The following is a 14044-nucleotide window of genomic DNA, read 5'->3' as shown; positions in this document are numbered from 1 at the left end:
AGGATAAGGGGGAAAAACAAAGCTTACCGATATTACTTTTCAATGTCCAATGTGGTGGTCGGAACATATGAAATCCAAGAGTAGAGGAAATGAAGCTCTTTCCAGAGTGAATTTTTGTTTGTTTGAGGATATTGATGGTTTTTTGATGAAGGATTCTCAAACGTACCTATGGCACTTGATGCTTGCAGTTCAAAGTGTATTTTGATGTTAACGGATGATGATATTTTATGGTAGGATTCTAATTCTATCATGTTTTGAATGTTATCTATCACTAGTAGAATGTGGTTTAGAACTTGAGTTAATATCAACCACCTTGTAAATTATGATCTAAATTTACATATGCTTATGTAGCTGGTAATGTTTTTCAAAATTTTATGATGGGGAAAACTATATTGTTCCATGTGCTATTATGTACTTCATTTAAATGATATCAAATACATAGAACAGAATGCTGGCTTTGTTGTAAAAAAACAGGACATTTGAAAGACATTGTTCATTTTGTTAGCAATTGATGATACTGAAATTAAAACATAAATGAATAACAGTGATACAGCTTCTTTAATGAAAAGCCTACATTGAAGTTAATTGCCTTATAAATGTTATCCACTCCGAATATGTACAACACTCTTCTCAATTCCATACAAAACTCAGTAATTTTCTGCTACTGGCCTAGAAGGGAATAGCCTCAAGAGAAACGTCATCAATGACCAAATGCATACAATACCCAGTAACTGGAAAATCACCATCATTCCAAACAAAGCTCCACTCCGTTCTAGTACTTCAGGTGACGCAGGTAGCCCCTTCATAGAGTACATCAACTTCTCGGAAAAATTGGCTGCTTTTGTTAGCTGATACAATCTGTATACCTGGCAAGTCAATTCAGAATGTTACAGAACTACTAATTACTATTAAAATCCAAGTTGTTGTTACTCCTCTCAGACCAGTAGACTCGTCAAGCTGCATTAAGATCTTAAATTGATTTAAAAATGAATAGATAGACAAACCTCAAATATAATAGGGACTAGAGGCCAGCACGATGACCCACGTCTGTCCAAATGTCTCTCAAATGCAAATTGAGCAGCACAGCCAACTAAAAAGGGAGCTATAGCAACAACCGCCGCCATGCGAACCACCGACCAGGTCACATACAATAGAAGAAGAGGAACGGCAATTTTCAAACCCGTTGTGAGGAAAGCAGAGGTTATATATCCTTTGAGGCCAGTGATGAGACCCCATCTTTTAGAGCTGTACTGTAAATATGGCCTCTGGACACGATCAGCCACCTGCAAAAATGTTGCAAGTCCGACATAGAACAGTGCCTCGGAAGAGAATGAAGTCACAATATCTGCATTTTATTGGTAACAGAAATGTGTATAAGAGTCAAGAGATACTTCATTGTCCACATTTTACAGCACAAACAAAACCATGACATTTATGTAACTCCATTCTTTTGGAACAGAATTTCATTTGACTTGTCAAAGTTCATAAGAGGAATGCTAGCAACACTCACTTTTTAACGCTCTCTCTAGCACTCACTTATTTGTTGGATGAAATTAATGTATGTCCCACTATTTTGTGGGGGTTCAATTTTCAAAGTGTAGACCCACAATGATTTAAACCAATAAGAAAGTGAGTATTAGAGAGAGTGTTCAAAAGAGAGTGTTGCTAGCATTAATGCATTAAACAAGTCCGATAGAATAACATGGAAACACAAAATTTTGCCAAAATCGCTAAAAGGTATACAACAAAGGCTTCAATTTTAATCCTCCATATATGTTAGTGAGAACTCAACTTATATGTTAGTGAACTACTTCCACAGGAGTCTGCATCTAAAACCCCCAAGAAGCACTAGAAATGCAGAGAAATTCAAGGGGCAGTGCAATATCATGATCCATTCATAATTTCAAAACATGGCTATCATTCCACAAAGATAACGGCAAATAGTGTCAGTGGTAAGTACAGAACCAGAGGTTTGCTTCAGAACTGATAAGATTTATGGCTTAAAAGAAATGATTTTGTTTACTTAAGGCTTCAATAAAATCTAATCAGACCATCAATTACCAATAGTCTTTGAGGTTCGCATATCACTCTGCAACTATATAAAACCAATAACTAATTTGGTATTAACATCAGCAAAAAAAATCTTAACAACGTACTACCATAGTGTAGACAAAGAACTGTAGAATCAGTAATATAAACACATTAGCAACAGCGATCATATATTCAAACACATTAGCAACAGCGATCATATATTCTGGTTGCTATTTCACGGTTTTACTTCCTACAACACAAACTATTATCATCCAATCTTTGTTTGTAACAGAATTTTATTTTACATGTCGGAAGTTCAGAATACAACAAAAAACCCCAACAGAACACCATGGAAACACAAAATTTTGCCTAGATACCTGAGAGTTATACAACAAACAGAGGCTTCAATTTTAAACATCCATATATGTTATGTGAGTGAGAATTCAACTTATATGTCGGTGAACAATAGCAAGAGCCATTCATAATTACAAAACATGGCTATCATTCCACAAAGCTAACAACAACTAGTGTTGGTGGTCAGTACAGAGCTAGAGGTTTACATTGTAACTGATAATGTTTATCACTTGAAAGAAATGACTTTGTATGCTGAAGGCTTTGATAAAACTTAATGAAACGATCAATTATCAACAGGCTTTGAGGTTTGCATATGATTCTGCGACTACATCAAGCCACTAAATAATTTGGCATTAACATTTGTGAAAAAAAAAACCTTAACAGTGGCCTACTGAAGTGTAGACAAAAAGAGCAGCGGCATCAGCATATGTAAACACATTTGCAACAATCATATATTCAGATTGTAATTTCACAGTTTTACCTCATACATCACAAACTATCATTTATGATCAAATTTAAAGCAGAAAACAGAAGGCTCGTAATTCAACATAAATACCTTTTAAAATCAAATCATTAAAGAAAGCCGCAACAACAGTGCCAACGAAGAACTGTGGCAGAATCAAAGATGATATGAATGCAACAGGAGCCAAAACCCATAAGTAAGAGCTCTCCTCTTGTTTGAACGGAGCAGATACCAACTTCCCTTCTTCTACAGATTGGTGTGTCAACCCATAAAAAGAGACAGAACCTGATTTACCATGAAATGGTTCCAACCCACTATAACCCACATTAACAGGAACACTGGAACTTTGTTTCAGTTCAACTTCCAATGCACCATTTACGGTGGAATCAGAAGCATGTATAAGAGTCCTTTGAAATTTGTTCAATCCCAAAAGTGAAGGTTCTTTAATCACCTGTTTGAATGCTGAAATCAAAACAAAAAATTTAAAACAATTTGATGAATGGTTTGTGATTTGAATAGAGACCCAAAAACAAAAATCGTACATTTCGATGATTTTTCGAACCCAAATTTCTGTTTCTGATATCTGAATAGAGCTTGAGTTCCAAATGCTTGTGACTGCGAAAAAAGAAAAGAAAAACAAAAAAAAAAGTTAGTGTGAAAGTGAAAGGAGTTTCAAATTAGCATAGAAGAATCGCAATGGAAAAACTGATATTTATTCGCGTGAATGAATTGTTCAGGTTTATGACTCACACGAAGTTTGGAGAATTGAAGTGGTTGAGAGGGAAGAGCGCAACAAAGAGCTTGAAGTTCCATCGTCACATCAGTTTAGGGTTCAAGGATGGATATGATTTCTGCTCCTAAAACCCTTTGCTCACAGCCTGTCCAAGCGTGGATACGAGATACGGTACGGATACGATACTGCACCGATACGGAAAAATTTCAAAAATCAAGATACGATACGGCTGGGATACGTTAATAAAAAAAATTATATAATTAAATGTATAATATAATTATAACATTTTTTTAATATGCAAATATATTAACAAACACAAGAAACTAGACTCGTAGCACATTAACATAAATATAAATAATATGGACGATTAAGAGAGTGGTGATTAGTCAATTACATACGCAAAATATATCAAAAAGAGCACCATCACTGTTATACATCAATATTATACTACATCCAAAAGGAACATTGTTAGTGCTATATTATATCGATCCAAAAAAAGAGCACTATATCCAAAGTGGAAGGCGACCATTTTGGAAGAAAAAGTTGAAACCCTAATTTTTTAGAAAGGGGAAGATGAAATTGTTTCTATGGATGATGTTGGTCGTACTAGAACCAAAGAAAGATAAAGGAAATATATATATATATATATATATATATATATATTAAAAATCACATAAATCAAAATAATATAAAAAACACAAGTATCCGTGTGTATCAGAAAGTATCGAAAAATTATTTTTTTAAAAAATAAAATTTAATATTTGGATACTCTCCCGATACGTATCGAGAAGTATCGGACAGGTATTAGTGCAGGATACGCAGGGGATACGATACGTCATCCATTTTGAAGTATCGGGGCTTCACAGCTCACAACAATGAAGTGTGTTTTTTTTTTCTTTTCTTTCTTGTTGTCTTAAAAAAAACGATTTAAATATGTTTTTGATCTCCACATTATAAAATCTTTCGTTTTAATTTCTTTAAAAAAATTCTTCCATTTTTATCACAACTTTTGTTTCTTTTTTTAAGTTAATTCACATGTATTTCATAACAAAATATGAATTAATTATAAATTTTTATGTTGGTCAATGGTGAACGACATCAATATTTATATTGATTTTGATTGTACATTAGGACGTAAAATTGATTAGAATGAATGACCGCAATTTTAAAGAAAGAAAAAACAAAAACTGTTTAAATCTCTTGTGAGGTTCAATTTTAAAATTATAGACCGAATTCTAATTAGCCCGTTTTGGAATCAACCGATTGAACCCACCCATTTATCCAACCAATCTAATTAAATCGAATCCGTCTAAATTGGAACTTGAAGCAGGTGAATTGGACCTGAGTGTTCAAACATAGACTTTTGTCCAAATTAAAAATTTGGGCCCGATTTCGAGCACAACCAACCGATTGTAGAAAATTTTATATTATACTCATATTGTTGTACCTTCATCTCTATAAAACATTAATAAATCCAATTTTGTACTTTTTTCCATTGAACTTTTTACACATTTATTTTTCACCCTCACTTTCAACTAGGGGTGAAAATGGATTAGGTCGGGTCGGACTTTGCAAGACCTAAGTCTGACATACTTCAAAAAATTTCAATGCAAGACCTATGAGTTTGCCTTATTACTTGTCATAGATTCATTTTCAATGCAGGATCTACCCTTTTTAAAAGTCAGGTGAAACCTAAAAGCCTAATTAAAAGTATATTTTATACTAAGGTGTAGCAACACAAATAGGTCTACCATCAAATAGGTCCACCATTAAGAGCATCCAAATTAATAAGGTCTTCACCATTTAAGACCTGATATCTAATAGGTACCTCCAATATAGATTTTTTTTCAGGATCTTCTAAGACCCAGGTCTCACTTAAGACCTCAATGTTTAAGTGGACCCCGTATTACTTTTGCCTAAAATAATAATTGTCATTGTACTATTGCTTTTCTATTGCAATTTACCTTTGCTTCTTAATGTTATCAGTGGGATCGATATAGACATTTTGTTAGCTGGTCTCCATTGTAGTGGTTGAGTATCTATTAGTTACTATTATTAAAAAATTATTAAAAAAAATGATGTGGCCATGCGGGACCTGTTCAAAACCTCAAAATTGATGGTCTCCATTGTGAATGCTCTAAATAACCAAATCTTATGAAGGTTTAATCACACTAATAGGTCAGCTATTAAATAATTAAATCATATGAAGGTATGAGTTTTTAAAGAAAACTTCAACGGTGGTAACAATGAAAGAGATACATGTTGCATATCTAGGAAATACTATATAGAAACAAGTCAACCTGACAGGTCTAATTAATAAGTTTTTTTTTTTTTTTTTTTTTTGTAAATATTAAAAATATTATATATAAATATATCGCCCTAACGGGCCTAATAAACTTTTTTATAACCCTAATTTTAACATGTATAATTAAACGAACTTTTTAAAAAGCTTTAGTCTAGCTTTTTTATTAAATAGGTTGGGTCAGGCAAGAGTTTAAACAGGTTAGGTTGTAGGTCAGACCTTGCATATATTATGCATTGTTTCTATCAAATCAGTTAAGTTCATGAGAACTCATATTTTTTCACCTTTTTTTTATGGTGGCCGGGGTTCGAACCCCGAACCTTGCATATATTATGCATTGTCCTTACCAACTGAGCTAAGCTCAAGATGACTCGTATTTTTTCACTTAAAAACCACATAAAACTTTTCATGTTTAATCATAAATTCCAAAAAAAAACTATAATTTGCATTTCCGAAATCTAAACTGAAACACTTAATTAATCCTATCCGGTTCGATGCTTTGTTTTGGAACCTGAAAATTGTACTATAACCTTTTAAAATATATTGACACTTATTTTGCTGATGTCCTTCAACCAGGGGCGGATCTAGACATGTCATATTAGTGTGGCAAAATTTTTAAAGAAGAAACTATAATACAGTTATACTAAAAATAATATATAACATTTTTTTACGGCAAATATTATTCATCGTCGAGAGGGTGTAAGACGCACCCACAACTCGGCACCGGCAGTAACAAAATAAACAAAGAAAATGATGAATTGTTAAACTTGCACATACAGGTTGAAATCACAGTTCACATCACCCTAAAGTAGCTTAAATTCAAACAGCAATGGCAGAGTAGACCACACACATCAAAGGCCTAAATTGAATTTTAAGACTAGACCTATCAAAGGAACAAATAACATGAGAATTAGAATGTGGTAGTAAGTAATTTTTCTTTTCATTGCAGTACCATGTCAATAATTTCATTTATTGCAGAACAACAGATAATCTCCAATTCAAACCCTAAAAAAACCCCAATTCTCAATTCACAATTCTAAAACCCTAAAAAAGCAATTGTAGAATGAATGAGAAAGTAGAGAATCAATTGACTATTTCACTTACCTTGGCTTAAACTTAGAGTGAGAATTGAGAGATACACTAGAATTGAAGAAGGAGTGAAGAGAGAAAATGATGCTGCTGACCGACGAGAGTGGAAGGAGATGTTTGTTTGTTTGTTGTGAGAGGAAAGGAGATTGTGAATTGTGATTTGTGAGAAGAGAAGAAGAAACCGATTGTGAGAGTAGAGAAGAGGAGAAGAAATGCGTTGTTTTGTTTGTGTGGTGTGTGTTTTCCAATTTCCACTTTCCTTCCCTTGCCTTAGAGTAAATAGTCAATTACCCCCCTGAAATTGTAACTTTCGTCAAAAACCCCCATGAATTTTGCAAAATGTCAAAAACCCCCCTGAAATTGTCAAGCGTCTGTCAATTACCCCCTCCGTTAATTTCCTCCATCCAACATGCTGATGTGGCCGTTAACTGCCACGTGGCACTGACACATGGTCAAAAAAGTCATGCCACGTCATAGGGGGGTAATTGACTATATTTATTTTTTTTTGAAAAAAATCTGATTTTTTTTTTTTAAATGTGATTTTTTTTTCTTTTCATAATTAACATTTATGTCACCCACTGAACATGCAAATACCCCCTGAAATTAAACATTTATGAGCAAATACCACCCTCAAATTTAAAATTTATGTAGCAAATATCCCCTCAAATTTATAACTTATATGCAAACATCTTTTCCAAATGTAAAACTTATATGCAAATTACACCTTGAATCATAAAACTTTAATGGTTAAGTAAAACTTATTCTTAATCTATAATTTACTATATCTCTAATAACAATAAAAAAGAAAAAAAAATCACATCTTTAAAATAACATGGAAACAGAGATGCATATGCATCAAAATGTTGTGTTTTGAGAGCAAATAATTGCAGATCCTACAGGAAAAAAAATTAACAAGGATTTGACCAAGACATATATATAATATATGAAGGTAAATTTGGTAGTTATGGCAAAGTGTAATTACAGCGGGAAGTTAAATTTTCTCCAACAACAAAAGTGTAATGGCAATAATTTGTCATCATTTCGAGCAACACCATTCGGCCTTAACAGATAGAGAACTAGTGGTGTGTTCCGTGGGAACCCCTGAAGGAGCATAGCTAGAAATATTCCCAAGCTCTTGGCCAAAAAACAATTATACGTGAGCCTACACACAACCATCCATTCATGCACCAATAACCTCTCCCCCTTTGTTTTATTTTAAAGATGTGATTTTTTTTCTTTTTTATTGTTATTAGAGATATAGTAAATTATAGATTAAGAATAAGTTTTACTTAACCATTAAAGTTTTATGATTCAAGGTGTAATTTGCATATAAGTTTTACATTTGAAGAGGATGTTTGCATATAAGTTATAAATTTGAGGGGATATTTGCTACATAAATTTTAAATTTGAGGGTGGTATTTGCACATAAATGTTTAATTTCAGGGGGTATTTGCATGTACAGTGGGTGGCACAAATGTTAATTATGAAAAGAAAAAAAAATCAGATTTAAAAAAAAAAAAATCAGATTTTTTCCCAAAAAAAAAATATATAGTCAATTACCCCCCTATGACGTGGCATGACTTTTTTGACCATGTGTCAGTGCCACGTGGCAGTTAACGGCCACATCAGCATGTTGGATGGAGGAAATTAACGGAGGGGGGTAATTGACAGACGCTTGACAATTTTAGGGGGTTTTTGACGAAAGTTACAATTTCAGGGGGGTAATTGACAATTTACTCCCTTGCCTTATGTTTATGCATATAAAAAATAAATAAAAAATTAGGCAAGAACTGCCACACCATGTTTCACACTCCATCCGCCCCTGCCTTCAACCCAAATGAATTAACATTGTAGGATGGGATAATAATCCAAAACAATTCCTAATTTACCACAAATCTAAAAATCGTAAGGCAACAACAAAAATCCAAAAAACAAACAATACAGATAGAATCATTTTATTTTTCTCTTTGTAATCCCTTGATCATCTCAGTACATATAGTGAGCTTGCTTAAAGCTTGTATGGATGTTCAATGATGTAATTCATTTGATCTTTCGAAAGTTTGGTCAGCCTAGCTCCGAACTGGCCAAGGTAAAGAGCAATCATCTCCTCATCAAGGTGCTTAGCAAAACATCTGATGATGTCGTTGTGGTTTGTCGCGCCTTATACGAATAACTTTGACATCTCACTTGAAAATTATGTTTCGGCACATCTAATATTTACTCCCTCACTCTCCCAGCAAACCTAAAACGTTTTAAATTTTTTGAGATAAATGAAAAAAATAATGAAGTATGTATGATGATTCAACTACTTTTCCAAAGTCGGTCCTAGTTTTTTAGCGATAGAAACTCCACATTCTCTCTAAATTCGTTTTTTTTTTTTTCACTCATCGAGGATGGTGGTTGTAGGTCTTTTTTAACCTAGAATCATTCATCTGCATCTTTTTTTCCCTTTGTTTTAATTTAAATAAGTGATTTTCACATATATCAAGTTTTTTCTTTTGTGTTTTTTTTTCATGATTTCGTCGTCTTATGCGGTGCTGTGTTGTTCGTCGTCTTATTTCGCATCTTGTTGTGCAGTGTTCGTTTGATTCTTGAAAGATCAACTTCAAACAATCACATATTCAATCAATGATTTAAGCGTCAACATTGCAGATCCAAAATCATGGGTATTCTAATGATTTAGATTGTATCATATTATTTGTAGTCATTTTGTTGTTATATGTTATTAACTTGGGTGTTGTGAGTTTGTTTGTTCGTAGATTCATAATTTACGTTTTTAGCGATATCAATCATGTTATTGTCTCCGATGTATTCTATCAATTTGAATAAATGAATATTATTTTTGCTTTTGTAAAAAAAAAGTAATGAAGTGTTTTAAGTTCATATGCAAGGATAAAATAGATAGTTGATGTCAAATGTTGTGACGAGGGAATAAATGTAGGGATACAAGTAATAAAAAAAATCCGATTGTCCAGCACTCAACTGTGGACCTAAATTAGGCAACTTAATTCACATTGCCTTAGCCCCACGGCTCTAAATTGGACTTTAAACTTTAAATTCAAGTTTGAATAAGGGATGAATATTTTCAACAATATTGTATATAGAATTCTTTTTTTTCGTCAAGAAATTCCTCTTTTCCTTAAAAGGAGAAGAAAAAGAATACTTCACTTTCGTGTTTCTTCATTCTTTGCATGCAAAACCATTACGTAAAGTCGTTGCAAATATGCAGCACGCTAGTTAGTGCCTGCCTACTATACTTCTGAAGATGAAGAGCACACAGTCCACATAAATTTGGAAATCATATTTTGACTCTGAATATAATATAGAACGAAACATTTGTTGGTAACCAGCGGGTAATATTCTTCGTCGTGTTTATAACATTCTACCGTCCAATAAACTGTCCTAAAAATTTGCAATTAAAAAGAAAAAATAGATAGAAACTTGCCTATACCAAAATAAGGATGGTGTTTTAAAGGACAATTTTTGTTTAAAAAAGTCTTAAGAATTTTAAAAGACTTTATAGGATTTTGATGATTTTAAAAGATTATTGAAGATTTCAATGTATTTAATTCACAAGATTTTAAAGGATTTGAAATGATTTTATAGATTTCAACAGATTTTATGAATTTTAAGAAATAATTGAAAAAAAATATCATAACACACTCTCTTTCACAAAATCTCAATAAATATTTTTTTATTTTATTTTACAGAAGAGCTAGAGAGAGAGAGGAAAAGAGAGAGTAAGAAAGAAGGGAGGAGAGAGAAGGAGAGATAGTAAAATCTTAAAAGAAAAAAACAATACAGGAGAGCTAGAGAGCTAGAGAGAGAGAGAGGAGAGGAAGAGAGAGAGAGGAGAGGAGAGGAAAAGAGAGAGTAAGAGAGAGGGAGATAGTAAAATCTTAAAAGAAAAAAATAATCCTAAGAAATCTCATGTTTTCACAAAAGATTTTTTCATGCTAAAATTTTACTAGAAAATTCCACAAAATCTATCAAAATCTGATTTATTAAACAATCCTGCGAAATTTGAATTATTTTGAATACCACTAGACTTTTTTTTAAGTGATTAAAAGTCTTGATTGAATACCACAAGACTTTTTTTAAATGACAAAGAATCTTGGTTGAATAACACAAGATTTTTTTTAAATTGAAAATAGTTGATTGAATACCACAAGACTTTATCATGATAAAAAAATCTTTTAAAATTCCTTAGAATCATGATCCAGTACACCCCTAAATTATATTTTAAAAGATAAAGTGTTAAATTATACTCTTAGTCAAAAGATTAACTGATAAAATTTTATAAAATTTTCATCTGCATATAATCTACGATATTATTTAGTAGAATTGTATGATAGATTTTTCTATCAGCATATATATTTTATATTGATTAAAGATTGAATGAAAACATTACCAAATATTATGCTGATATTTTCAGAAAAAGTTAATTATCATTCTTAAAAAAAAAAAAAAAAAAATATTACCTCTAGTCCTATTTACAAGAGACAATTTACTTTTTAGATACATTAAATAATTTATGTATTTGGTTTAGGTTCTTAACTAGATACATACATTATTCAATGTATCTAAAAAATCAACTTTCTCTTGAAGATAAGACCCGAGGGAGTATTAATTATCAATTATTATTTTTAAAAAAATATTAATTATCAGTTAATTCACCGGCTATGGATCTGGACGGCGCATATTTTACACACTTAGTTTTGATTTCCCAATACAAGTCTTCAATTTCAACTTGCTATGTTAATCTCACGTTGATTATCCATAAATACAAGTTTCAAAGTCCACTACAATCACTTCTCATTTCTCAATTATCCCCTTCCCACAAATTGTAACATTTTCCCCCCCGTTCACTTCCTTCATTTCATTTTGTGTGTCTAATCTAAAGTCTGATCCTAATTAGTTCCAAACCTAAAAATGGCATCATCATCACTTACCTCCTCAATATCTTATACTTTCCTTCAACCAGAATTTCCATTTAAAAGAACGATAAAACACCACAATCGCTGCTCCATTTCCAAATGTCCTTTCACTCCAATTTCAGCGACTCCATTGAAAGCATCAGTGTCCAACCCAGATACGACATCCTCCCCAATTCCAATTACTCCAATAGAAACAACAACAACAACAACAGCGTCCGGCACAGACACAACATCGTCATTAGTTTCACCCGAACCACCCAAAAAACTTCCAATGCGAAGAATCCCTGGAGATTACGGCCTCCCATTCGTAGGTCCTATCAAAGACCGTCTTGAATATTTCTACAACGAAGGCGGCCGCGACAAATATTTCAGAAGCAAAATGCACAAATACAAATCAACCATTTTTCGCGCTAATATGCCACCAGGCCCATTCATTTCCTCTAACCCAAACGTCATTGTTTTACTTGACGGAAAATCATTCCCTGTTCTCTTCGACAATTCCAAAGTTGAAAAACGTGACCTCTTCACCGGAACTTTCATGCCGTCAACAGAACTCACTGGTGGTTACCGTATCCTCTCTTACCTTGATCCAACCGAACCAAAACACGACCAACTCAAACGCCTTCTTTTCTTCCTCCTCAAGTCACGTAGTAGCCACTTTATCCCTGAGTTTCACTCATCTTACACAAACCTCTTTAACACTCTAGAAAAAGAGCTTGCAAAAACAGGAAATGCAATTTTCGCCGATGCAAACGATCAAGCAGCTTTTAACTACCTTGCAAAAGCATTTTTCGGTACAAACCCTACCGAAACAAATCTCAAAAGCGATGGTCCAAAAATAGTAACAAAATGGACATTGATGCAGCTAAGTCCAATTCTTACGTTAGGTCTTCCTAAATGGATTGAGGAACCAGCCCTTCATACGTTCCGTCTTCCACCATTTTTGGTGAAGAAAGATTATCAAAAGCTTTATGATTTTTTCTATGAGTCATCAACTGGACCGGTTTTAGATGAAGCTGTTCGACTTGGAGTTTCGAAAGAAGAAGCGGTTCATAATCTTTTATTTGCCACATGTTTTAATTCATTTGGTGGGATGAAGATTTTTTTTCCTAATTTGTTGAAGTGGATTGGACGTGGTGGTGTTAATCTACACCGTAAATTAGCAGAAGAGATTCGATCTGTTGTTAAATCAAATGGCGGAAGAGTGACAATGGCGGGGATGGAAAATATGCCGTTGATGAAATCAGTGGTGTATGAAGCATTTAGAATTGAACCACCAGTACCGTTACAGTATGGAAAAGCGAAACATGATTTTGTTATTGAGAATCATGAAAATGCGTTTCAAGTGAAAGAAGGTGAAATGTTGTTTGGGTTTCAACCTTTTGCGACAAAAGATCCAAAGATATTTGATAGTGCTGATGAGTTTGTTGGAGATAGGTTTATGGGTGAAGAGGGAGAGAAGTTGTTGGAGCATGTGTTTTGGTCTAATGGTCGTGAAACAGAACAACCTACGGCTGGTAATAAGCAATGTCCCGGAAAGGATTTTGTTGTGTTGTTTTCTAGACTTTTGGTGGTGGAACTGTTTCTTCGTTATGATACTTTTGGTATTCAAGTTGGAAAATCTCCTATAGGATCTGCTGTTACCTTTACCTCTCTCAAGAAAGCTAAATTTTAGTTTTGTAGTTTTGTTTTACTTCATAATACATTTTCTGGATTAATTATTAATTGTTTAATTGCATGTATATGCATGATGCATCCCGCAGCTTATGGTTCATCCACATATATATTGGCCCAGATTAAGATAATTTAAGTTTTTGTTTGTTTGTTTATGATGACTACTTGTACGTATTACGAGAGGAATGTGACCAACTTCACCTATGAAGTTAATTTTTTTAGAATTTATTTAATTAATTTAATCACCACCAATATGTTTGATTAGGATGATTAATGCTTCTATTACGTTACGTGCACAATGGAAGGCGATAAAAACTAATTTAGCTAGATGTAGGCAGTAGGAAGCACGATATATATGTAGTGAAATAATGGGGGACAACCTACTTTGAATTAAGGCGATAAAAAATGGCAGTGGCATGAACAATGACTGATATTTTGCTCCACCGTCTTGGCAAGGTTGC

At 33.3% G+C, this 14044-nt stretch overlaps 2 protein-coding genes across 2 annotated transcripts; one reads left to right on the top strand and one right to left on the bottom strand.

Moving 5' to 3' along the window:
• Nucleotides 1-478: 478 nt before the first annotated feature.
• Nucleotides 479-4477, bottom strand: LOC25490165 (uncharacterized). The gene is made up of 6 exons (XM_013606637.3): nucleotides 4456-4477; nucleotides 3599-3726; nucleotides 3391-3463; nucleotides 2942-3310; nucleotides 1005-1345; nucleotides 479-866 (listed from the first exon to the last, which is right to left on the bottom strand). Exons 2-6 carry the CDS (start codon nucleotides 3659-3661, stop codon nucleotides 648-650), a joined length of 1065 nt encoding a protein of 354 aa, XP_013462091.1. The 5' UTR covers nucleotides 3662-3726; nucleotides 4456-4477; the 3' UTR covers nucleotides 479-647.
• Nucleotides 4478-11731: 7254 nt separating this feature from the next.
• LOC25490164 (allene oxide synthase) lies at nucleotides 11732-13741 on the top strand. The gene has a single exon (XM_013606636.3). The coding sequence runs from the start codon at nucleotides 11905-11907 to the stop codon at nucleotides 13582-13584; it is 1680 nt and encodes a 559-aa protein (XP_013462090.1). The 5' UTR covers nucleotides 11732-11904; the 3' UTR covers nucleotides 13585-13741.
• The last annotated feature ends 303 nt before the right edge of the window (nucleotides 13742-14044 follow it).

This window comes from Medicago truncatula, chromosome 3 (assembly GCF_003473485.1).
Source record: "Medicago truncatula cultivar Jemalong A17 chromosome 3, MtrunA17r5.0-ANR, whole genome shotgun sequence".
Taxonomy (NCBI): domain Eukaryota; kingdom Viridiplantae; phylum Streptophyta; class Magnoliopsida; order Fabales; family Fabaceae; genus Medicago; species Medicago truncatula.
Note: the sequence above shows the minus strand (reverse complement) of the source record. Positions and strands in the feature narration are given on the sequence as shown.

Excerpts from the sequence above, each read along its gene's own strand:
- LOC25490165 (XM_013606637.3), bottom strand. The coding sequence starts at position 3,661 with ATGGAACTTCAAGCTCTTTGTTGCGCTCTTCCCTCTCAACCACTTCAA. Across the intron at positions 3,464-3,598 it reads TTCAATTCTCCAAACTTCGT|TCACAAGCATTTGGAACTCA; the intron begins GTGAGTCATAAA and ends CTTTTTTCGCAG. Across the intron at positions 3,311-3,390 it reads GTTCGAAAAATCATCGAAAT|CATTCAAACAGGTGATTAAA; the intron begins GTACGATTTTTG and ends TTTTGATTTCAG.
- LOC25490164 (XM_013606636.3), top strand. The coding sequence starts at position 11,905 with ATGGCATCATCATCACTTACCTCCTCAATATCTTATACTTTCCTTCAA.